Source organism: Columba livia, chromosome 31, assembly GCF_036013475.1.
Source record: "Columba livia isolate bColLiv1 breed racing homer chromosome 31, bColLiv1.pat.W.v2, whole genome shotgun sequence".
NCBI lineage: Eukaryota > Metazoa > Chordata > Aves > Columbiformes > Columbidae > Columba > Columba livia.
In genome coordinates, this window is record NC_088632.1 from 228341 (window position 1) to 252742 (window position 24402).

Consider the following 24402-nt stretch of genomic DNA (forward strand, 5'->3'; position numbering starts at 1 on the left):
CAGTATAACCCAGTCCCTCCCAGTTCCCTCCCAGTCCATCCCAGTTACCCCCATTGCCATCCCAGTTCCTCCCAGTCACCCCCATTGCCCTCCCAGCTCCTCCCAGTATATCCCAGTTCCTCCCAGTCCCACCCAGTCCATCCCAGTATAACCCAGTCCCTCCCAGTCCATCCCAGTATAATCCAGTCCATCCCAGTCCATCCCAGTATAACCCAGTCCCTCCCAGTCCCACCCAGTCCATCCCAGTATAACCCAGTCCCTCCCAGTCCCTCCCAGTATAACCCAGTCCCTCTCAGTTCCCTCCCTGTCCATCCCAGTATAACCCAGTCCCTCCCAGTCCCACCCAGTCCATCCCAGTCCATCCCAGTGCCCTCCCAGTCCATCCCAGTCCATCCCAGTCCATCCCAGTCCCTCCCAGTCCCTCCCATTGACCCTCCCAGTCCATCCCAGTCTATCCCAGTCCCTCCCAGTCCATCCCAGTCCATCCCAGTCCCTCCCAGTCCATCCCAATCCCCCCCAGTCCCTCCCATTGACCCTCCCAGTCCATCCCAGTCCATCCCAGTCCCCTCCCAGTATATCCCAGTCCATCCCAGTGCCCTCCCAGTCCATCCCAGTATAACCCAGTCCCTCCCAGTCCCTCCCAGTTCCCTCCCAGTCCATCCCAGTCCATCCCAGTCCATCCCAGTGCCCTCCCAGTCCATCCCAGTCCATCCCAGTCCCTCCCAGTCCCTCCCATTGACCCTCCCAGTCCATCCCAGTCCATCCCAGTCCCTCCCAGTCCCTCCCATTGACCCTCCCAGTCCATCCCAGTCTATCCCAGTCCCTCCCAGTCCATCCCAGTCCATCCCAGTCCCTCCCAGTCCATCCCAATCCCCCCCAGTCCCTCCCATTGACCCTCCCAGTCCATCCCAGTCCATCCCAGTCCCCTCCCAGTATATCCCAGTCCATCCCAGTGCCCTCCCAGTCCATCCCAGTATAACCCAGTCCCTCCCAGTCCCTCCCAGTTCCCTCCCAGTCCATCCCAGTCCATCCCAGTCCCTCCCAGTATAACCCAGTCCCTCCCAGTCCATTCCAATCCCCCCCCAGTCCCTCCCATTGACCCTGCCAGTCCCTCCCAGTCCCTCCCAGTCCATCCCAGTCTATCCCAGTGCCCTCCCAGTCCATCCCAGTATAACCCAGTCCCTCCCAGTCCCTCCCAGTTCCCTCCCAGTCCATCCCAGTCCCTCCCAGTATAACCCAGTCCATCCCAGTCCATCCCAATCCCCCCCAGTCCCTCCCATTGACCCTCCCAGTCCATCCCAGTCCCTCCCATTGACCATCCCAGTATATCCCAGTCCCTCCCAGTCCCTCCCAGTCCCTTCCAATCCCCTCCCAGTCCCTCCCATTGACCCTACCTTTGACCCTCCCAGTCCATCCCAGTCCCTCCCAGTCCATCCCAGTCCATCCCAGTCCCTCCCAGTCCATCCCAGTCCATCCCAGTCCATCCCAGTCCCTCCCAGTCCCTCCCAGTCCATCCCAATCCCCCCCAGTCCCTCCCATTGACCCTCGCAGTTCCATCCCAGTCCCTCCCAGTCCATCCCAGTATATCCCAGTCCATCCCAGTCCCTCCCATTGACCCTCCCAGTCCATCCCAGTCCCTCCCAGTATAACCCAGTCCCTCCCATTGACCCTCCCAGTCCATCCCAGTCCATCCCAGTCCCTCCCATTGACCCTCCCAGTCCCTCCCATTGACCCTCCCAGTCCCTCCCAGTCCATCCCAGTCCCTCCCAATCCATCCCAGTCCATCCCAGTATATCCCAGTCCATCCCAGTCCATCCCAGTCCCCCCCAGTCCCTCCCATTGACCCTCCCAGTCCCTCCCAGTCCCTCCCAGTCCATCCCAGTCCCCTCCCAGTATATCCCAGTCCATCCCAGTCCATTCCAATCCCCTCCCAGTCCCTCCCATTGACCCTACCTTTGACCCTCCCAGTCCATCCCAGTCCCTCCCAGTCCCTTCCCAGTCCATCCCAGTCCATCCCAGTCCCTCCCAGTCCCTCCCATTGACCCTCCCAGTCCCTCCCAGTCCATCCCAGTCCCTCCCAGTCCATCCCAGTCCATCCCAGTCCATCCCAGTCCCTCCCATTGACCCTCCCAGTCCATCCCAGTCCCTCCCAGTCCCTCCCAGTCCATCCCAGTCCATCCCAGTCCCTCGCAGTCCGTCCCAGTCCATCCCAATCCCCCCCAGTCCCTCCCATTGACCCTCCCAGTCCATCCCAGTCCCTCCCATTGACCATCCCAGTCCATCCCAGTCCATCCCAGTGCCCTCCCAGTCCATCCCAGTCCATCCCAGTCCCCTCCCAGTATATCCCAGTATATCCCAGTATATCCCAGTATATCCCAGTGCTCACGGCGCAGGCTCAGGGTGTGCTGGGCGCTCACGGCCACCCCCAGGGCGGGGCTGGTGGCCTCGCAGGTGACGCGCTGGCCATGGTCCCCAAGGGCCACCAGGAGGCGCAGGCGGGAGCCCACGGTGACACCGCCAAAGGGGGCGGGGACAGAGGGGAGGGGCTGCCCGGGGACCCTGGGGACATCGTGGGGACATTGGGGACAATGGGGATAATGGGGACATTGGGGACACTGGGGACATTGGGGGATATGGGGACAATGGGGACATTGGGGATAATGGGGACAATGGGGACAATGGGAATAATGGGGACATTGGGACAATGGGGACATTGGGGACATTGGGGACAATGGGGATAATGGGGGATATGGGGACAATGGGGACATTGGGGACAATGGGGATAATGGGGATAATGGGGACAGTGGGGACATTGGGGGATATGGGTGATAATGGGGACATTGGGGTATATGGGGGACAATGGGGACAATGGGGACAATGGGGACAATGGGGACATTGGGGATAATGGGGACAATGGGGACAATGGGGATAATGGGGACATTGGGACAATGGGGATAATGGGGGATATGGGGACAATGGGGACATTGGGGACAATGGGGATAATGGGGATAATGGGGACATTGGGGATAATGGGGACATTGGGGACAATGGGGACAGTGGGGATAATGGGGGACATGTAGTTAATGGGGGACATTGGGGTCATTGGGGACAATGGGGACAATGGGGATAATGGGTGATATGGGGACAATGGGGACAATGGGGAAAATGGGGACAATGGGGACAATGGGGACATTGGGGGATATGGGGACAATGGGGACATTGGGGATAATGGGGACATTGGGGACATTGTGGGATATGGGGGATAATGGGGACAATGGGAACAATGGGAATAATGGGGACATTGGGGACACTGGGGACATTGGGGGATATGGGTGATAATGGGGACATTGGGGTATATGGGGACAATGGGGATAATGGGGACATTGGGACAATGGGGACATTGGGGACAATGAGGATAATGGGGACAATGGGGACATTGGGGACAATGGGGATAATGGGGATAATGGGGATAATGGGGGATATGGGGACAATGGCGACATTGGGGACAATGGGGACATTGGGGATAATGGGGATAATGGGGACAATGGGGACATTGGGGACAATGGGGACATTGGGGGATATGGGGGATAATGGGGACAATGGGGCAATGGGGACAGTGGGGACAGTGGGGACATTGGGGGATATGGGGGAAAATGGGGACATTGGGGACAATGGGGAATAATGGGAACATGGGGATATGGGGACATGGGGACATGGGGATATGGGGGGACTTGGGGACATGGGGACATGGGGACATGGGGACATGGGGATGGGGGGACAGGGGGACATGGGGACATGGGGACATGGGGATATGGGGACATGGGGATATGGGGATATGGGGACATGGGGACATGGGGACATGGGGACATGGGGACATGGGGACATGGGGACATGGGGACATGGGGATATGGGGATATGGGGACATGGGGACATGGGGACATGGGGACATGGGGATATGGGGACATGGGGACATGGGGACATGGGGACATGGGGACAGGGGGACATGGGGATATGGGGATATGGGGACATGGGGACATGGGGACATGGGGACATGGGGATATGGGGACATGGGGACATGGGGACATGGGGACATGGGGACAGGTGCCACCCACGGGTGTCCCTGGCGCAGCCAGCGGAGGGCGGGGCCGGGGTGGGCGGGGCCAGCCAGGCAGGTGAGCTGGAGGGCGTGGCCAGGCCGGACGTCCCGCGGGGACGACGAGATCGTCACCGACACCGGGGGGACTGGGGACACCATGGGACACCCCACGGTCCCCCATTGTCATTGTCACCCCGAGATCCCCCCGTGGCCATTGTCACCCCAAGGTGTCCCCAAGGCCACCCCGAGGTCCCCCATGGTCAACCCAATGTCCCCCCATAGTCACCCCAAGGTGTCCCCATGGCCATTGTCACCCCAAGGTGTCCCCAAGGCCACCCCGAGGTCCCCCATGGTCAACCCAATGTCCCCCCATGGTCACCCCAAGGTGTCCCCATGGTCATTGTCACCCCAAGGTGTCCCCAAGGCCACCCCAAGGTCCCCCATGGTCAACCCAATGTCCCCCCATTGTCACCCCAAGGTGTCCCCATGGTCACCCCAAGGTATCCCCATGGTCAATATCACCCCAAGGTGTCCCCAAGGCCACCCCAAGGTCCCCCATGGTCAACGCAATGTCTCCCCATAGTCACCCCAAGGTGTCCCCATGGCCATTGTCACCCCAAGGTGTCCCCAAGGCCACCCCAATGTCCCCCATGGTCAACCCAATGTCCCCCCATAGTCACCCCAAGGTGTCCCCAAGGCCACCCCAAGGTGTCCCCATGGTCACCCCAAGGTGTCCCCATGGTCATTGTCACCCCAAGGTGTCCCCAAGGTCACCCCGAGGTCCCCCATGGTCAACCCAATGTCCCCCCATAGACACCCCAAGGTGTCCCCATGGTCATTGTCACCCCAAGGTGTCCCCAAGGCCACCCCAAGGTCCCCCATGGTCAACCCAATGTCCCCCCATAGTCACCCCAAGGTGTCCCCAAGGCCACCCCAAGGTGTCCCCATGGTCACCCCAAGGTGTCCCCATGGCCATTGTCACCCCAAGGTGTCCCCAAGGTCACCCCAAGGTCCCCCATGGTCAACCCAATGTCCCCCCATAGTCCCCCCAAGGTGTCCCCATGGTCATTGTCACCCCAAGGTGTCCCCATGGTCACCCCGAGGTCCCCCATGGTCAACACAATGTCCCCCCATAGTCACCCCAAGGTGTCCCCAAGGTGTCCCCATGGCCATTGTCACCCCAATGTGTCCCCAAGGCCACCCCAAGGTCCCCCATGGTCAACCCAATGTCCCCCCATAGTCACCCCAAGGTGTCCCCATGGTCACCCCAAGGTGTCCCCATGGCCATTGTCACCCCAAGGTGTCCCCAAGGCCACCCCAAGGTCCCCCATGGTCAACCCAATGTCCCCCCATAGTCACCCCAAGGTGTCCCCATGGTCACCCCAAGGTGTCCCCAAGGCCACCCCAAGGTCCCCCATGGTCAACCCAATGTCCCTCCATAGTCACCCCAAGGTGTCCCCATGGTCACCCCAAGGTGTCCCCAAGGCCACCATCAACCCCAATGTCCCCAAGGCCACCAAGACCCCATGGCCACCCCCAAGGCCACCTCTTGGTGTCCCCAAGGTGTCCCCAAGGCCACCCAAGGCCACCAAGACCCCAGTGTCCCCAAGGCCACCTCCTGGTGTCCCCAAGGCCACCCAAGGCCACCATCAACCCCAATGTCCCCAAGGCCACCAAGAGCCCATGGCCACCCCCAAGGCCACCTCCTGGTGTCCCCAGGTGTCCCCAAGGCCACCTCTTGGTGTCCCCAAGGTGTCCCCAAGGCCACCCAAGGCCACCAAGACCCCAATGTCCCCAAGGCCACCTCTTGGTGTCCCCAAGGCCACCAAGACCCCATGGCCACCCCCAAGGCCACCTCTTGGTGTCCCTAAATGTCCCCAAGGCCACCCAAGGCCACCAAGACCCCAATGTCCCCAAGGCCACCAAGAGCCCATGGCCACCCCCAAGGCCACCTCTTGGTGTCCCCAGATGTCCCCAAGGCCACCATCCCCCCAACTGTCCCCAAGGCCACCTCCTGGTGTCCCCAAGGCCACCAAGACCCCATGGCCACCCCCAAGGCCACCTCCTGGTGTCCCCAAAGTGTCCCCAAGGCCACCAACACCCCAATGTCCCCAAGGCCACCAAGACCCCATGGCCACCCCCAAGGCCACCTCCTCGTGTCCCCAAGGTGTCCCCAAGGCCACCTCCTGGTGTCCCCAATGTCCCCAAGGCCACCCAAGGCCACCAAGACCCCAATGTCCCCAAGGCCACCTCCTGGTGTCCCCAAGGCCACCAAGACCCCATGGCCACCCCCAAGGCCACCTCTTGGTGTCCCCAAATGTCCCCAAGGCCACCCAAGGCCACCAAGACCCCAATGTCCCCAAAGCCACCAAGACCCCATGGCCACCCCCAAGGCCACCTCCTGGTGTCCCCAGGTGTCCCCAAGGCCACCCAAGGCCACCAAGACCCCAATGTCCCCAAGGCCACCTCCTGGTGTCCCCAATGTCCCCAAGGCCACCAAGAGCCCATGGCCACCCCCAAGGCCACCTCCTGGTGTCCCCAGGTGTCCCCAAGGCCACCTCTTGGTGTCCCCAAGGTGTCCCCAAGGCCACCCAAGGCCACCAAGACCCCAATGTCCCCAAGGCCACCTCCTGGTGTCCCCAAGGCCACCAAGAGCCCATGGCCACCCCCAAGGCCACCTCCTGGTGTCCCCAAGGCGTCCCCAAGGCCACCCAAGGCCACCAAGACCCCAATGTCCCCAAGGCCACCATCACCCCAATGTCCCCAAGGCCACCAAGAGCCCATGGCCACCCCCAAGGCCACCTCTTGGTGTCCCCAAATGTCCCCTAGGCCACCAAGGCCCCAATGTCCCCAAGGCCACCACATGGTGTCCCCAAGGCCACCCAAGGCCACCAAGACCCCAATGTCCCCAAGGCCACCATCACCCCAATGTCCCCAAGGCCACCAAGAGCCCATGGCCACCCCCAAGGCCACCTCTTGGTGTCCCCAAGGTGTCCCCAAGGCCACCAAGACCCCAATGTCCCCAAGGCCACCTCTTGGTGTCCCCAAGGCCACCAAGACCCCATGGCCACCCCCAAGGCCACCTCTTGGTGTCCCCAAATGTCCCCAAGGCCACCCAAGGCCACCAAGGCCCCAATGTCCCCAAGGCCACCAAGAGCCCATGGCCACCCCCAAGGCCACCTCTTGGTGTCCCCAGATGTCCCCAAGGCCACCATCCCCCCAACTGTCCCCAAGGCCACCACATGGTGTCCCCAAATGTCCCCAAGGCCACCCAAGGCCACCAAGACCCCAGTGTCCCCAAGGCCACCTCTTGGTGTCCCCAAATGTCCCCAAGGCCACCCAAGGCCACCAAGACCCCAATGTCCCCAAGGCCACCTCCTGGTGTCCCCAATGTCCCCAAGGCCACCAAGAGCCCATTGTCCCCAAGGCCACCACATGGTGTCCCCAAGGCCACCCAAGGCCACCAACACCCCAGTGTCCCCAAGGCCACCACCTGGTGTCCCCAAGGCCACCAACACCCCATGGCCACCCCCAAGGCCACCTCCTGGTGTCCCCAGGTGTCCCCAAGGCCACCCAAGGCCACCAAGACCCCAATGTCCCCAAGGCCACCTCCTGGTGTCCCCAATGTCCCCAAGGCCACCAAGAGCCCATGGCCACCCCCAAGGCCACCTCCTGGTGTCCCCAAGGTGTCCCCAAGGCCACCAAGACCCCAATGTCCCCAAGGCCACCAAGACCCCATGGCCACCCCCAAGGCCACCTCTTGGTGTCCCCAAATGTCCCCTAGGCCACCAAGGCCCCAATGTCTCCAAGGCCACCTCCTGGTGTCCCCAAGGCCACCAAGAGCCCATGGCCACCCCCAAGGCCACCTCTTGGTGTCCCCAAATGTCCCCAAGGCCACCCAAGGCCACCAAGACCCCAGTGTCCCCAAGGCCACCTCCTGGTGTCCCCAAGGCCACCAACACCCCATGGCCACCCCCAAGGCCACCTCTTGGTGTCCCCAGATGTCCCCAAGGCCACCAAGACCCCAATGTCCCCAAGGCCACCTCCTGGTGTCCCCAAGGCCACCAAGACCCCATGGCCACCCCCAAAGCCACCTCCTGGTGTCCCCAAATGTCCCCAAGGCCACCCAAGGCCACCAAGACCCCAATGTCCCCAAGGCCACCAAGACCCCATGGCCACCCCCAAGGCCACCTCTTGGTGTCCCCAAGTTGTCCCCAAGGCCACCCAAGGCCACCAAGACCCCAATGTCCCCAAGGCCACCTCTTGGTGTCCCCAAGGCCACCAAGACCCCATGGCCACCCCCAAGGCCACCTCTTGGTGTCCCCAAATGTCCCCAAGGCCACCCAAGGCCACCAAGACCCCAATGTCCCCAATGCCACCAAGAGCCCATGGCCACCCCCAAGGCCACCTCTTGGTGTCCCCAAGGTGTCCCCAAGGCCACCAAGACCCCAATGTCCCCAAGGCCACCTCCTGGTGTCCCCAAGGCCACCAAGACCCCATGGCCACCCCCAAGGCCACCTCCTGGTGTCCCCAGGTGTCCCCAAGGCCACCCAAGGCCACCAAGACCCCAATGTCCCCAAGGCCACCAAGACCCCATGGCCACCCCCAAGGCCACCTCCTGGTGTCCCCAGGTGTCCCCAAGGCCACCCAAGGCCACCAAGACCCCAATGTCCCCAAGGCCACCAAGAGCCCATGGCCACCCCCAAGGCCACCTCTTGGTGTCCCCAAATGTCCCCAAGGCCACCCAAGGCCACCAAGACCCCAATGTCCCCAAGGCCACCAAGAGCCCATGGCCACCCCCAAGGCCACCTCTTGGTGTCCCCAAATGTCCCCAAGGCCACCCAAGGCCACCAAGACCCCAATGTCCCCAAGGCCACCTCTTGGTGTCCCCAAGGCCACCAAGAGCCCATGGCCACCCCCAAGGCCACCTCTTGGTGTCCCCAAGGTGTCCCCAGGGTGTCCCCTCCCCCGCTCACAGAGGACGCGCAGGCGGGTGCTGGCGGGGGAGGGGCCGCCCCCGCTGGCCTGGCAGCTGTAGGTGGCGCCGTTGTCACCGGGGGTCAATGTCACCAGCAGCTCCCGTGATGTCACCGACCCCCCGGACACCTGGGTCCCTTCCTTCAGCGGCCGCCCGTCCTTGATGGGGGAGGGACCCAGGAGTTCGGGGAAGGGACCCAGGAGTTCAGGGAGGGACCCAGGAATTCGGGGAGGGGACCCAGGAGTTCGGGAGGGACCCAGGAGTTCAGGGAGGGACCCAGGAGTTCAGGGAGGGACCCCAAATAGGGGACCCAGGAGTTCGGGGAGGGACCCAGGAGTTCAGGAGGGACCCAGGAGTTCGGGGGAGGGACCCAGGAGTTCGGGAGGGACCCAGGAGTTCGGGGAGGGACCCAGGAGTTCGGGTGAGGGACCCAAATAGGGGACCCAGGAGTTCGGGAAGGGACCCAGGAGTTCGGGAGGGGACCCAGGAGTTCGGGAGGGGACCCCATATAGGGGACCCAGGAGTTCAGGAGGGACCCAGGAGTTCGGGGGGGGACCCAGGAGTTCGGGGGGGGACCCAGGAGTTCGGGAGGGCCCCAGGAGTTCGGGAGGGGACCCAGGAGTTCGGGAGGGGACCCAGGAGTTCGGGTAGGGACCCAGGAGTTCGGGAGGGGACCCAGGAGTTCGGGTAGGGACCCAGGAGTTCGGGAGGGGACCCAGGAGTTCGGGAGGGGACCCAGGCGTCCGGGGGTGTGGGTGCCCCTCCCCCACCTTGCTCCAGGTGAGGCGGGGGGAGGGGTGCCCCCCCCGCGCGTGACACCGCAGCCGCACGCGCGTTCCCGCGCGGAACGTGGCGTTGGGGGGAGGGGCGTCCAGCCACAGCTCCCGGGGGGGATCTGGGAGGGGGGGAAGGGGGCGGGGTCAGTGGAGGCCACTCCCACTCCCCCCACAGGCCCCGCCCACGGGGTGATGTTGGGGGGGAGAGGCTTTGAGTTACAGCTCAAGGAGTTTGGGGAGGGACCCAGGAGTTCGGGAGGGACCCAGGAGTTCGGGAGGGACCCAGGAGTTCGGGGGGTCCTTCCCAGTCCCTCCCAGTATATCCCAGTGCTCCCAGTTCCCTCCCAGTTACTCCCAGTCCATCCCAGTCCCTCCCAATCCCTCCCAGTCCTTCCCAGTATATCCCAGTCCCTCCCAGTCCCCTCCCAGTCTATCCCAGTCCCTCCCACTCCCATCCCAGTCCATCCCAGTCCCTCCCAGTCCCTCCCAGTATATCCCAGTATATCCCAGTCCCTCCCAGCCCCTCCCAGTCTATCCCAGTTCCTCCCACTCCCATCCCAGTATATCCCAGTATATCCCAGTCCTCCCCAGTCCCCTCCCACTCCCATCCCAGTCCCATCCCAGTCCCTCCCAGTATATCCCAGTCCCTCCCAGTCCCCTCCCAGTCTATCCCAGTTCCTCCCACTCCCATCCCAGTATATCCCAGTCCCCCCCAGTCCCTCCCAGTCCCTCCCAGTCCCTCCCAGTATATCCCAGTATATCCCAGTCCCTCCCAGTCCACCCCAGTGCTCACGGGTGACGCTCAGCACCACGCTGGCGCTCCGGGTTCCCATCCCAGTCCCTCCCAGTATATCCCAGTCCCTCCCAGTATATCCCAGTCCCTCCCACTATATTCCAGTCCCTCCCAGTATATTCCAGTCCCTCCCAGTATATTCCAGTCCCTCCCCCAGTCTCCTCCCAGTCCATCCCAGTATACCCCAGTTCCCCCCAGTCCCTCCCAGTCCCTTCCCCAGTCTTCTCCCAGTCCATCCCAGTCCATCCCAGTCCCTCCCAGTCCCATCCCAGTCCCTCCCACTCCCCTCCCACTCCATCCCAGTTCCTTCCCAGTTTATGCCAGTCCCTCCCACTCCCATCCCAGTCCCTCCCAGTATATCCCAGTCCCTCCCAGCCCCTCCCAGTCTATCCCAGTTCCTCCCACTCCCATCCCAGTATATCCCAGTATATCCCAGTCCTCCCCAGTCCCCTCCCACTCCCATCCCAGTATATCCCAGTATATCCCAGTCCCTCCCAGTCCCCTCCCAGTCTATCCCAGTTCCTCCCACTCCCATCCCAGTATATCCCAGTATATTCCAGTCCCTCCCAGTCCCATCCCAGTATATCCCAGTATATCCCAGTATATTCCAGTCCCTCCCAGTATATCCCAGTCCCTCCCAGTATATTCCAGTCCCTCCCCCAGTCTCCTCCCAGTCCCTCCCAGTATATTCCAGTCCCTCCCACTCCCATCCCAGTATATCCCAGTCCCCCCCAGTCCCCCCCAGTCCCTCCCAGTCCATCCCAGTCCACCCCAGTGCTCACGGGTGACGCTCAGCACCACGCTGGCGCTCCGGGTTCCCGCCCCGGCCGCACTCTCAGCCTCGCACTCCAGGGGGCGCCCGTGGTCGCGGCCCCGCCCCCGCAGCGTCACGTTCGATTGCGTCATCACGCCCCGCCCCTCGGCCTGGGGACACCAGTATGGACCAGTATAGAACAGTACAGACCAGTATGACCTGGGATTGTGACACTGAACTGCACCTGGGGACACCAGTATGGACCAGTATGGACCAGTATGGACCAGTAAGGACCAGTGTGACATTGGATTGTGGCACTGAACTCCACCTGGGGACACCAGTATGGACCAGTATGGACCAGTATGACCTGGGATTGTGGCACTGAACCCCACCTGGGGACACCAGTACGGACCAGTATGGACCAGTAAGGACCAGTATGACATTGGATTGTGCCATTGAACCCCACCTGGGGACACCAGTATGGACCAGTATGGACCAGTAAGGACCAGTAAGGACCAGTATGACCTGGGATTGTGGCACTGAACCCCACCTGGGGACACCAGTATGGACCAGTAAGGACCAGTATGACCTGGGATTGTGGCACTGAACCCCACCTGGGGACACCAGTATGGACCAGTAAGGACCAGTATGACCTGGGATTGTGCCATTGAACCCCACCTGGGGACACCAGTATGGACCAGTATGGACCAGTATGGACCAGTAAGGACCAGTATGACCTGGGATTGTGGCACTGAACCCCACCTGGGGACACCAGTATGGACCAGTAAGGACCAGTATGACCTGGGATTGTGCCATTGAACCCCACCTGGGGACACCAGTATGGACCAGTATGGACCAGTATGGACCAGTAAGGACCAGTATGACCTGGGATTGTGGCACTGAACCCCACCTGGGGACACCAGTACAGTATGGACCAGTATAGACCAGTATGACCTGGGATTATGGCACTGAACCCCACCTGGGGACACCAGTATGGACCAGTATGGACCAGTAAGGACCAGTGTGACATTGGATTGTGCCATTGAACCCCACCTGGGGACACCAGTATGGACCAGTATTCCCTCCCAGTCCCTCCCAGTTCATCCCAGTCCCCCCAATGCCCTCCCAGTCTCTCCCAGTCTGACCACAGTTCCCTCCCAGTCCATCCCAGTCCATCCCAGTCCCTCCCAGTCCATTCCAGTATAACCCAGTCCCTCCCAGTCCCTCCCAGTCCCTCCCAGTCCATCCCAGTCCCTCCCAGTCCCATCCCAGTCCCTCCCAGTCCAATCCCAGTCCATCCCAGTCCATCCCAGTCCATCCCAGTCCCTCCCAGTCCATCCCAGTCCCTCCCAGTCCATTCCAGTATAACCCAGTCCCTCCCAGTCCCTCCCAGTCCATCCCAGTCCATCCCAGTCCCTCCCAGTCCATTCCAGTATAACCCAGTCCCTCCCAGTCCCTCCCAGTCCCTCCCAGTCCATCCCAGTCCCTCCCAGTCCCATCCCAGTCCCTCCCAGTCCAATCCCAGTCCATCCCAGTCCATCCCAGTCCATCCCAGTCCCTCCCAGTCCATCCCAGTCCCTCCCAGTCCCATCCCAGTCCCTCCCAGTCCCTTCCCAGTTCCCTCCCAGTCCCTCCCAGTCCCTCCCAGTCCATCCCAGTCCATCCCAGTCCCTCCCAGTCCCATCCCAGTCCCTCCCAGTCCAATCCCAGTCCATCCCAGTCCATCCCAGTCCATCCCAGTCCCTCCCAGTCCCTCCCAGTCCCCTCCCAGTCCCCTCCCAGTCCCTCCCAGTCCATCCCAGTCCCCTCCCAGTCCCCCCCATTCCATCCCAGTCCCTCCCAGTCAATCCCAGTCCATCCCAGTCCCTCCCAGTCCATCCCAGTCCATCCCAGTCCCTTCCCAGTCCCATCCCAGTCCATCCCAGTCCCTCCCAGTCCCTCCCAGTCCCGTACTGGGATGCGGGCGGTGTCACTGGGCAGCAGCTCCTGCCCCCCCAGCCACCAGCGCAGCCGTACTGGGGGGTTACTGGGAGCACTGGTGCACGACAGCGTCACCGTCGCGTTCTCGGCCACCGACGGCGTCCCCACGATCGTCACCTCGGCCGGGGGGTCTGTGGACCAGTACGGACCAGTATAAACCAGTATAGACCAGTATGGACCAGTACAGACCAGTATAAACCAGTATAGACCAGTATGGACCAGTATAGACCAGTATGGACCAGTACGGATAGATCAGTATGGACGAGTATGGACCAGTATGGACTGGTATGCATCAGTATGGACCAGTACGGAGCAGTACGGACCAGTACGGACCAGTACGGACCAGTACGGATAGATCAGTATGGACGACTATGTCCCAGTATATCCCAGTACCACCTCCCAGTGCTCCCAGTATGTCCCAGTACCACCTCCCCGTACCCCCCAGTATGTCCCAGTGCTCCCAGTATGTCCCAGTACATCCCAGTACCACCTCCCAGTGCTCCCAGTATATCCCAGTACCACCTCCCAGTGCTCCCAGTATGTCCCAGTACATCCCAGTACCACCTCCCAGTGCTCCCCAGTACATCCCAGTATGTCCCAGTATGTCCCAGTACATCCCAGTACCACCTCCCAGTGCTCCCAGTATGTCCCAGTACCACCTCCCAGTACCCCCCAGTATGTCCCAGTGCTCCCAGTATGTCCCAGTGCTCCCAGTATGTCCCAGTACATCCCAGTACCACCTCCCAGTGCTCCCAGTATGCCCCAGTGCCTCCCAGTATGTCCCAGTACATCCCAGTACCAATTCCCAGTGATCCCAGTATGTCCCAGTACATCCCAGTACCACCTCCCAGTGCCCCCAGTATGTCCCAGTACATCCCAGTACCACCTCCCAGTGCTCCCAGTATGTCCCAGTACATCCCAGTACCACCTCCCAGTGCTCCCCAGTACATCCCAGTGCTCCCAGTATGTCCCAGTACATCCCAGTACCACCTCCCAGTGCTCCCAGTATATCCCAGTACATCCCAGTACCACCTCCCAGTGCCCCCCAGTACATCCCAGTGCTCCCAGTATGTCCCAGTACATCCCAGTACCACCTCCCAGTATGTCCCAGTACATTCCAGTACCACCTCCCAGTGCTCCCAGTATGTCCCAGTGCTCCCAGTATGTCCCAGTACATCCCAGTACCACCTCCCAGTGCTCCCAGTATGTCCCAGTACCACTTCCCAGTGCTCCCAGTATGTCCCAGTACATCCCAGTACCACCTCCCATTGCTCCCAGTATGTCCCAGTACGTCCCAGTACCACCTCCCAGTGCCCCCCAGTACATCCCAGTGCTCCCAGTATGTCCCAGTGCTCCCAGTATGTCCCAGTACATCCCAGTACCACCTCCCAGTGCTCCCAGTATATCCCAGTACCACCTCCCAGTGATCCCAGTATGTCCCAGTACCACTTCCCAGTACCCCCCAGTATGTCCCAGTGCTCCCAGTATGTCCCAGTGCTCCCAGTATGTCCCAGTACATCCCAGTACCACCTCCCAGTGCTCCCAGTATGTCCCAGTATATCCCAGTACCACCACCCAGTACCCCCCAGTATATCCCAGTACCACCTCCCAGTGCTCCCAGTATGTCCCAGTACATCCCAGTACCACCTCCCAGTGCTCCCAGTACATCCCAGTACCACCTCCCAGTGCTCCCAGTATGTCCCAGTACATCCCAGTACCACCTCCCATTGCTCCCAGTATGTCCCAGTACGTCCCAGTACCACCTCCCAGTGCTCCCAGTATGTCCCAGTACATCCCAGTACCACCTCCCAGTGCCCCCCAGTACATCCCAGTGCTCCCAGTATGTCCCAGTACGTCCCAGTATGTCCCAGTACATCCCAGTACCACCTCCCATTGCTCCCAGTATGTCCCAGTATGTCCCAGTATGTCCCAGTACATCCCAGTACCACCTCCCAGTGCTCCCAGTATGCCCCAGTACATCCCAGTACCACCTCCCAGTGCTCCCAGTATGCCTCAGAGCCTCCCAGTATGTCCCAGTACATCCCAGTAACACCTCCCAGTGCTCCCAGTATATCCCAGTACCACCTCCCAGTGCTCCCAGTATGTCCCAGTACATCCCAGTACCACCTCCCAGTGCTCCCAGTGCTCCCAGTATGTCCCAGTACATCCCAGTACCACCTCCCAGTGCTCCCAGTACATCCCAGTACCACCTCCCAGTGCTTCCAGTGCTCCCAGTATGCCCCAGTACATCCCAGTACCACCTCCCATTGCTCCCAGTATGTCCCAGTATGTCCCAGTATGTCCCAGTACATCCCAGTACCACCTCCCAGTGCTCCCAGTATGTCCCAGTACCACCTCCCAGTACCCCCCAGTATGTCCCAGTGCTCCCAGTATGTCCCAGTGCTCCCAGTATGTCCCAGTACATCCCAGTACCACCTCCCAGTATGTCCCAGTACATCCCAGTACCACCTCCCAGTGCTCCCAGTATATCCCAGTACCACCTCCCAGTGCTCCCAGTATGTCCCAGTACGTCCCAGTACCACCTCCCAGTGCTCCCAGTACATCCCAGTACCACCTCCCAGTGCTTCCAGTGCTCCCAGTATGCCCCAGTACATCCCAGTACCACCTCCCAGTGCTCCCAGTATGCCCCAGTGCCTCCCAGTATGTCCTAGTACATCCCAGTACCAATTCCCAGTGATCCCAGTATGTCCCAGTACATCCCAGTACCACCTCCCAGTGCCCCCAGTATGTCCCAGTACATCCCAGTACCACCTCCCAGTGCTCCCAGTATGTCCCAGTACATCCCAGTACCACCTCCCAGTACTCCCAGTATATCCCAGTACCACCTCCCAGTGCTCCCAGTATGCCTCAGAGCCTCCCAGTATGTCCCAGTACATCCCAGTACCACCTCCCAGTGCCCCCCAGTACATCCCAGTGCTCCCAGTATGTCCCAGTACATCCCAGTACCACCTCCCAGTGCTCCCAGTATGTCCCAGTACATCCCAGTACCACCTCCCAGTGCCCCCCAGTACATCCCAGTGCTCCCCAGTACGTCCCAGTGCTCCCAGTATGTCCCAGTACATCCCAGTACCACCTCCCATTGCTCCCAGTATGTCCCAGTACCACCTCCCAGTGCTCCCCAGTACATCCCAGTGCTCCCAGTACGTCCCAGTGCTCCCAGTGCTCACAGGTGACGCTGAGGGTGACGCTGGCGCTGTCCCCCGCAGGCCGGGCCGGGGAGCGCGAGTGGCAGCTCAGGGTGACCCCGTCGTCCCCCGGGGTCACGGTCAAGGTCAAACGGCTCCGGGTCACCCGGGGGGGACCCTCGGTCACCCACGAACCCGCCTGGGGGACCCCGGCCTGGGAAACGGGGTCATGGGGTCAGGGGGCGGGGTCAGGGGAGGGGGCGGGGCCAGGGGTCTAGGGGCAAGGTCAAGGACTCAGGGGGTGGGGCTGTGGAAAGGGGGGGCAGGACGCAGGGGGCGGGGTCAAGGGTGCAGGGGGCGGGGCAATGATGCAGAGGGTGGGGCCTTGGGAGGGGGTGGGGTTCAGGAGTCAGGGGGCGGGGTCAGGGATGCAGGGGAGTGGGGTCAAGGACGCAGGGGGCGGGGCCGTGGGAGGGGGTGGGATCAGGACGCAGGGGGCGGGATCAGGATGCAGGGGGCGGGGCCAGGGACGCAGGGGGCGGGGCCGTGGGAGGGGGCGGGATCAGGACACAGGGGGCTGGGGTCAAGGACACAGGGGGGCGGGGTCAAGGACGCAGGGGGCGGGATCAGGACGCAGGGGGCGGGGTCAGGATGCAGGAGGGCGGGGCCAAGGACGCAGGGGGCGGGATCAGGACGCAGGGGGCGGGATCAGGACGCGGGGGGCGGGATCAGGATGCAGGGGGCGGGATCAGGACGCGGGGGGGCGGGGCCAGGGACGCAGGGGGCGGGGCCGTGGGAGGGGCGGGATCAGGACGCAGGGGGCGGGATGCAGGGGGCGGGGTCAGGGACGCAGCGGGGTGGGGACAAGGACTCGCGGGGGGCAGGGCCGTGGGAAGGGGGGGCCAGGACGCAGGGGGCGGGGTCAAGGGTGCAGGGGGCGGGGCAAAGATGCAGGGGGTGGGGCCTTGGGAGGGGGTGGGGCTCAGGAATCGGGGGCGGGGCCATGGGAGGGGCGGGTTCAGGACTCAGGGGGCGGGGTCAAGGATGTAGGGGGTGGGGTCAAGGTCTTGCAGGGGGCGGGGTTATGGACGCGGGGGGCGGGGTCAAGGGCACAGGGGGATCAGTACTCAGGGGGCGGGTCAAGGGGTCAAGGGGGCGGGGTCAAGGGGGCGGGGTCAAGGGGGCGGGGTCAAGGGGGCGGGGACCGGGCCGTGGGATGGGGTGGGGTCAGGAATCAGGGGGCGGGGCCGTAGGAGGGGGCGGGATCAAGGATGCGGGGGGGGCGGGGTCTAGGATGCAGGGGGGCGGGGCCGTGGGAAGGGGGGGTCAGGAATCGGGGGGTGTGGTCAAGGGGGCGGAGTCAAGGGGGGGCAGGGTCATTGATTCGGGGGGGCGGGGTCAAGGATGCAGGGAGGTGGGTCAAGGGGGCGGGCTCAAGGGGGCGGGGTCAGCTTTCAGGAGGCGGGGTCAATGGGCGTGTTGTGGGCGGGGTCAATGACTCGGGGGCGTGGTCAAGGATGCGGGGGCAGGGCCGTGGAAGGGGGTGGTCTCAGGAATCAGGAGGCGGGGCCATGGGAGGGGGCGGGATCAGGACGCGGGGGCGGGTCAAGCACGCCAGGGGGCGGGGTCAGGGATGCAGGGGGGCGGGGTCGGGGAGGCGGGGGGGCGGAGTCAGGGAGGCACGGGGGCGGGGTCTTGGACGCAGTGGGGCGGGGACATGGGAAGGGGGGGTCAGGACTCGGGGGGCGGGTCAAGGGGTCGGGGGGTGGGGTCAAGGGGGCGGGGTCAAGGGGGCGGGGTGAAGCATGCAGGAGGGCGGGGTCAAGGACTCGCAGGGGGCGGGTCATGGTTGCATTGGGGCGGGGCCATGGGAAGGGTGGGTCTGGACTCGGGGGGCGGGTCAAGGAGGCGGGGTTGGGGTCAAGGGGGCGGGGTCAATGGGGGCGGGGTCAGGAATCGGGGGCGGGGCCGTGGGAGGGGGCGGGATCAGGATGCAGGGGCGGGGTCAAGGATGCAGGGGTGGGATCAAGGACGCAGGGGGGCGTGGTCAAGGATGCAGGGGGGCGTGGTCAAGGAGCAACGTTAGGGATCAAGGCGGGGTCAGGACTCGGGGGCGGGGTCAATGATTAGGGGGCGGGGTCAAGGACCCAGCCATATCCCCATCCCAGTGCTCCCAGTGCTCCCAGTTCCCCATCCCAGTGCTCCCAGTTCCCTATCCCAGTGCTCCCAGTGCCCCCAGTTCCCCATCCCAGTGCTCCCAGTTCCCTATCCCAGTGCTCCCAGTGCCCCCAGTTCCCCATCCCAGTGCTCCCAGTGCTCCCAGTTCCCCATCCCAGTGCTCCCAGTTCCCCCAGTTCCCCATCCCAGTGCTCCCAGTACCTTCTCCCAGTGCTCCCAGTGCTCCCAGTTCCCCCAGTTCCCCATCCCAGTGCTCCCAGTTCCTCCAGTTCCCCATCCCAGTGCTCCCAGTTCCCCATCCCAGTGCTCCCAGTTCCTCCAGTTCCCCATCCCAGTGCTCCCAGTTCCCCATCCCAGTGCTCCCAGTTCCCCATCCCAGTGCTCCCAGTGCCCCCAGTTCCCCATCCCAGTGCTCCCAGTGCTCCCAGTACCTTCTCCCAGTGCTCCCAGTGCTCCCAGTACCCCAGTTCCCCATCTCAGTGCTCCCAGTGCCCCCAGTTCCCCATCCCAGTGCTCCCAGTTCCCCATCCCAGTGCTCCCAGTTCCCCCAGTGCCCCATCCCAGTGCTCCCAGTGCTCCCAGTTCCCCATCCCAGTGCTCCCAGTTCCCCATCCCAGTGCTCCCAGTGCTCCCAGTTCCCCATCCCAGTGCTCCCAGTGCCCCCAGTTCCCCATCCCAGTGCTCCCAGTGCTCCCAGTTCCCCATCCCAGTGCTCCCAGTTCCCCCAGTTCCCCATCCCAGTGCCCCCAGTTCCCCATCCCAGTGCCCCCAGTTCCCCATCCCAGTGCCCCCAGTGCTCCCAGTTCCCCATCCCAGTGCTCCCAGTTCCCCATCCCAGTGCTCCCAGTGCTCCCAGTTCCCCATCCCAGTGCCCCCAGTGCTCCCAGTTCCCCATCCCAGTGCTCCCAGTTCCCCATCCCAGTGCCCCCAGTTCCCCCAGTTCCCCATCCCAGTGCTCCCAGTGCCCCCAGTGCCCCCAGTTCCCCATCCCAGTGCTCCCAGTGCTCCCAGTTCCCCATCCCAGTGCTCCCAGTGCCCCCAGTTCCCCATCCCAGTGCTCCCAGTTCCCCATCCCAGTGCCCCCAGTTCCCCCAGTTCCCCATCCCAGTGCTCCCAGTGCTCCCAATGCCCCCAGTTCCCCATCCCAGTGCTCCCAGTTCCCCCAGTTCCCCATCCCAGTGCTCCCAGTGCCCCCAGTACCTTCTCCCAGTGCTCCCAGTGCCCCCAGTTCCCCATCTCAGTGCTCCCAGTTCCCCATCTCAGTGCTCCCAGTGCCCCCAGTTCCCCATCCCAGTGCTCCCAGTGCTCCCAGTTCCCCATCCCAGTGCTCCCAGTGCCCCCAGTTCCCCATCCCAGTGCTCCCAGTGCTCCCAGTTCCCCATCCCAGTGCTCCCAGTGCTCCCAGTTCCCCATCCCAGTGCTCCCAGTGCTCCCAGTTCCCCATCCCAGTGCCCCCAGTTCCCCCAGTTCCCCATCCCAGTTCCCCCAGTTCCCCATCCCAGTGCTCCCAGTGCTCCCAGTTCCCCATACCAGTGCTCCCAGTGCCCCCAGTTCCCCATCCCAGTGCTCCCAGTGCTCCCAGTTCCCCATCCCAGTGTCCCCAGTTACCCCAGTTCCCCATCCCAGTGCTCCCAGTGCCCCCAGTGCCCCATCCCAGTGTCCCCAGTTCCCCATCCCAGTGCTCCCAGTGCTCCCAGTTCCCCATCCCAGTTCCCCCAGTTCCCCATCCCAGTGCTCCCAGTGCTCCCAGTTCCCCATCCCAGTGCTCCCAGTGCCCCCAGTTCCCCATCCCAGTGCTCCCAGTACCTTCTCCCAGTGCTCCCAGTGCTCCCAGTGCCCCCAGTTCCCCATCCCAGTGCTCCCAGTGCTCCCAGTTCCCCATCCCAGTGCCCCCAGTTCCCCATCCCAGTGCTCCCAGTGCCCCCAGTTCCCCATCCCAGTGCTCCCAGTACCTTCTCCCAGAGCTCCCAGTGCTCCCAGTGCCCCCAGTTCCCCATCCCAGTGCTCCCAGTGCTCCCAGTTCCCCATCTCAGTGCTCCCAGTGCTCCCAGTTCCCCATCCCAGTGCTCCCAGTTCCCCATCCCAGTGCTCCCAGTGCTCCCAGTTCCCCATCCCAGTGCTCCCAGTGCTCCCAATGCCCCCAGTTCCCCATCCCAGTGCTCCCAGTTCCCCCAGTTCCCCATCCCAGTTCCCCCAGTTCCCCATCCCAGTGCCCCCAGTGCTCCCAGTTCCCCATCCCAGTGCTCCCAGTGCCCCCACTTCCCCATCCCAGTGCTCCCAGTTCCCCCAGTTCCCCATCCCAGTGCTCCCAGTTCCCCATCTCAGTGCTCCCAGTTCCCCATCCCAGTGTTCCCAGTGCCCCCAGTTCCCCATCCCAGTGCTCCCAGTGCTCCCAGTTCCCCATCCCAGTGCTCCCAGTTCCCCATCCCAGTGCTCCCAGTGCTCCCAGTTCCCCATCTCAGTGCCCCCAGTGCTCCCAGTTCCCCATCCCAGTGCTCCCAGTTCCCCATCCCAGTGCTCCCAGTGCTCCCAGTTCCCCATCCCAGTGCTCCCAGTGCTCCCAATGCCCCCAGTTCCCCATCCCAGTGCTCCCAGTTCCCCCAGTTCCCCATCCCAGTTCCCCCAGTTCCCCATCCCAGTGCTCCCAGTTCCCCCAGTTCCCCATCCCAGTTCCCCCAGTTCCCCATCCCAGTGCTCCCAGTTCCCCCAGTTCCCCATCCCAGTGCCCCCAGTTCCCCATCCCAGTGCTCCCAGTTCCTCCACTTCCCCATCCCAGTGCTCCCAGTTCCCCATCCCAGTGCTCCCAGTGCCCCCAGTTCCCCATCCCAGTTCCCCCAGTTCCCCATCCCAGTGCTCCCAGTTCCCCCAGTTCCCCATCCCAGTTCCCCCAGTTCCCCATCCCAGTGCTCCCAGTTCCCCCAGTTCCCCATCTCAGTGCTCCCAGTTCCCCATCCCAGTGCTCCCAGTTCCTCCACTTCCCCATCCCAGTGCTCCCAGTTCCCCATCCCAGTGCTCCCAGTTCCCCCAGTTCCCCATCCCAGTTCCCCCAGTTCCCCATCCCAGTGCTCCCAGTGCTCCAGTGCTCCCAGTTCCCCATCCCAGTGCTCCCAGTGCTCCCAATGCCCCCAGTTCCCCATCCCAGTGCTCCCAGTTCCCCCAGTTCCCCTCTCCCCTTCCCTTCCCCTCCCTTCCTTCCCCTTCTCCCTTCTTCCCTTTCCCTTCATTCTCCATTCCCCATTCCCTTCCCTTTCCCTTCCCTTCCTTCTCCCTTCCCCCTCTTCCCTCCCGCTTCTTCTTCCCTTCCTTCTTCTTCCCCCCCTTTCCTCCCCTTTCCCTTCCTTCTTCCTCCCCCCCCTCCCAGTTCCCCCAGTTCCCCATCCCAGTGCCCCCAGTGCTCCCAGTTCCCCATCCCAGTGTCCCCAGTTCCCCATCCCAGTGCCCCCAGTGCTCCCAGTTCCCCATCCCAGTGCTCCCAGTGCCCCCAGTTCCCCATCCCAGTGCTCCCAGTGCTCCCAGTTCCCCATCCCAGTGCTCCCAGTGCTCCCAATGCCCCCAGTTCCCCATCCCAGTGCCCCCAGTGCTCCCAGTTCCCCATCCCAGTGCTCCCAGTTCCCCCAGTTCCCCATCCCAGTGCTCCCAGTGCCCCCAGTTCCCCATCCCAGTGCTCCCAGTGCTCCCAGTTCCCCATCCCAGTGCTCCCAATGCCCCCAGTTCCCCATCCCAGTGCCCCCAGTTCCCCATCCCAGTGCTCCCAGTGCCCCCAGTTCCCCATCCCAGTGCTCCCAGTTCCCCCAGTTCCCCATCCCAGTGCTCCCAGTACCTTCTCCCAGTGCTCCCAGTGCTCCCAGTTCCCCCAGTTCCCCACCCCAGTGCTCCCAGTTCCCCCAGTTCCCCATCCCAGTGCCCCCAGTTCCCCATCCCAGTGCTCCCAGTGCTCCCAGTTCCCCATCCCAGTGCTCCCAGTGCCCCCAGTTCCCCATCCCAGTGCTCCCAGTGCTCCCAGTTCCCCATCCCAGTGTCCCCAGTTCCCCATCCCAGTGCCCCCAGTGCTCCCAGTTCCCCATCTCAGTGCCCCCAGTTCCCCATCCCAGTGCTCCCAGTGCCCCCAGTTCCCCATCCCAGTGCTCTCAGTGCTCCCAGTGCTCCCAGTGCTCCCAGTTCCCCATCCCAGTGCTCCCAGTTCCCCATCCCAGTGCTCCCAGTGCTCCCAGTTCCCCATCCCAGTGCTCCCAGTTCCCCATCCCAGTGCTCCCAGTGCTCCCAGTTCCCCATCCCAGTGCCCCCAGTTCCCCATCCCAGTGCCCCCAGTGCTCCCAGTTCCCCATCCCAGTGCTCCCAGTTCCCCATCCCAGTGCCCCCAGTGCCCCCAGTTTCCCATCCCAGTGCTCCCAGTGCTCCCAGTGCTCCCAGTTCCCCATCCCAGTGCTCCCAGTTCCCCCAGTTCCCCATCCCAGTGTTCCCAGTGCCCCCAGTTCCCCATCCCAGTGTTCCCAGTGCCCCCAGTTCCCCATCCCAGTGCTCCCAGTTCCCCATCCCAGTGCCCCCAGTTCCCCCAGTTCCCCATCCCAGTTCCCCCAGTTCCCCATCCCAGTGCTCCCAGTTCCCCCAGTTCCCCATCCCAGTGCTCCCAGTTCCCCATCCCAGTGCCCCCAGTTCCCCCAGTTCCCCATCCCAGTGCCCCCAGTTCCCCATCCCAGTGCTCCCAGTTCCCCATCCCAGTGCTCCCAGTGCTCCCAGTTCCCCATCCCAGTGCTCCCAGTGCCCCCAGTTCCCCATCCCAGTGCTCCCAGTTCCCCCAGTTCCCCATCCCAGTTCCCCCAGTTCCCCATCCCAGTGCCCCCAGTGCTCCCAGTTCCCCATCCCAGTGTCCCCAGTTACCCCAGTTCCCCATCCCAGTGCTCCCAGTGCCCCCAGTGCCCCATCCCAGTGCCCCCAGTTCCCCATCCCAGTGCCCCCAGTGCTCCCAGTTCCCCATCCCAGTGCTCCCAGTTCCCCATCCCAGTGCTCCCAGTGCTCCCAATGTCCCCAGTTCCCCATCCCAGTGCTCCCAGTGCTCCCAGTTCCCCATCCCAGCGTTCCCAGTTCCCCCAGTTCCCCATCCCAGTGCTCCCAGTTCCCTATCCCAGTGCTCCCAGTGCCCCCAGTTCCCCATCCCAGTGCTCCCAGTGCTCCCAGTTCCCCATCCCAGTGCTCCCAGTTCCTCCACTTCCCCATCCCAGTGCTCCCAGTTCCCCATCCCAGTGCTCCCAGTTCCCCCAGTTCCCCATCCCAGTTCCCCCAGTTCCCCATCCCAGTGCTCCCAGTGCTCCCAGTGCTCCCAGTGCTCCCAGTTCCCCATCCCAGTGCTCCCAGTTCCCCCAGTTCCCCATCCCAGTTCCCCCAGTTCCCCATCCCAGTGCTCCCAGTTCCCCCAGTTCCCCATCCCAGTGCCCCCAGTTCCCCATCCCAGTGCTCCCAGTTCCTCCACTTCCCCATCCCAGTGCTCCCAGTTCCCCATCCCAGTGCTCCCAGTTCCCCCAGTTCCCCATCCCAGTTCCCCCAGTTCCCCATCCCAGTGCCCCCAGTTCCCCCAGTTCCCCATCCCAGTGCCCCCAGTTCCCCATCCCAGTGCTCCCAGTGCTCCCAGTTCCCCATCCCAGCGTTCCCAGTTCCCCCAGTTCCCCATCCCAGTGCTTCCAATGCCCCCAGTTCCCCATCCCAG

At 63.3% G+C, this 24402-nt stretch overlaps 1 protein-coding gene across 1 annotated transcript in view; it reads right to left on the minus strand.

Annotated features, from left to right (window-relative positions):
- The window catches only part of NPHS1 (NPHS1 adhesion molecule, nephrin), a 68468-nt gene that overhangs the window by 21266 nt on the left and 22800 nt on the right, over positions 1–24402 (minus strand). Inside the window, exons 8-14 of the mRNA XM_065043980.1 lie at positions 16566–16737; positions 13351–13508; positions 11426–11567; positions 9845–9969; positions 9073–9232; positions 4113–4242; positions 2387–2559 (exon numbers count right to left, since the gene is read on the minus strand). Of these exons, the coding sequence (XP_064900052.1) occupies positions 2387–2559; positions 4113–4242; positions 9073–9232; positions 9845–9969; positions 11426–11567; positions 13351–13508; positions 16566–16737 (1060 nt within the window). The remainder of the gene's footprint in view (positions 1–2386; positions 2560–4112; positions 4243–9072; positions 9233–9844; positions 9970–11425; positions 11568–13350; positions 13509–16565; positions 16738–24402) is intronic.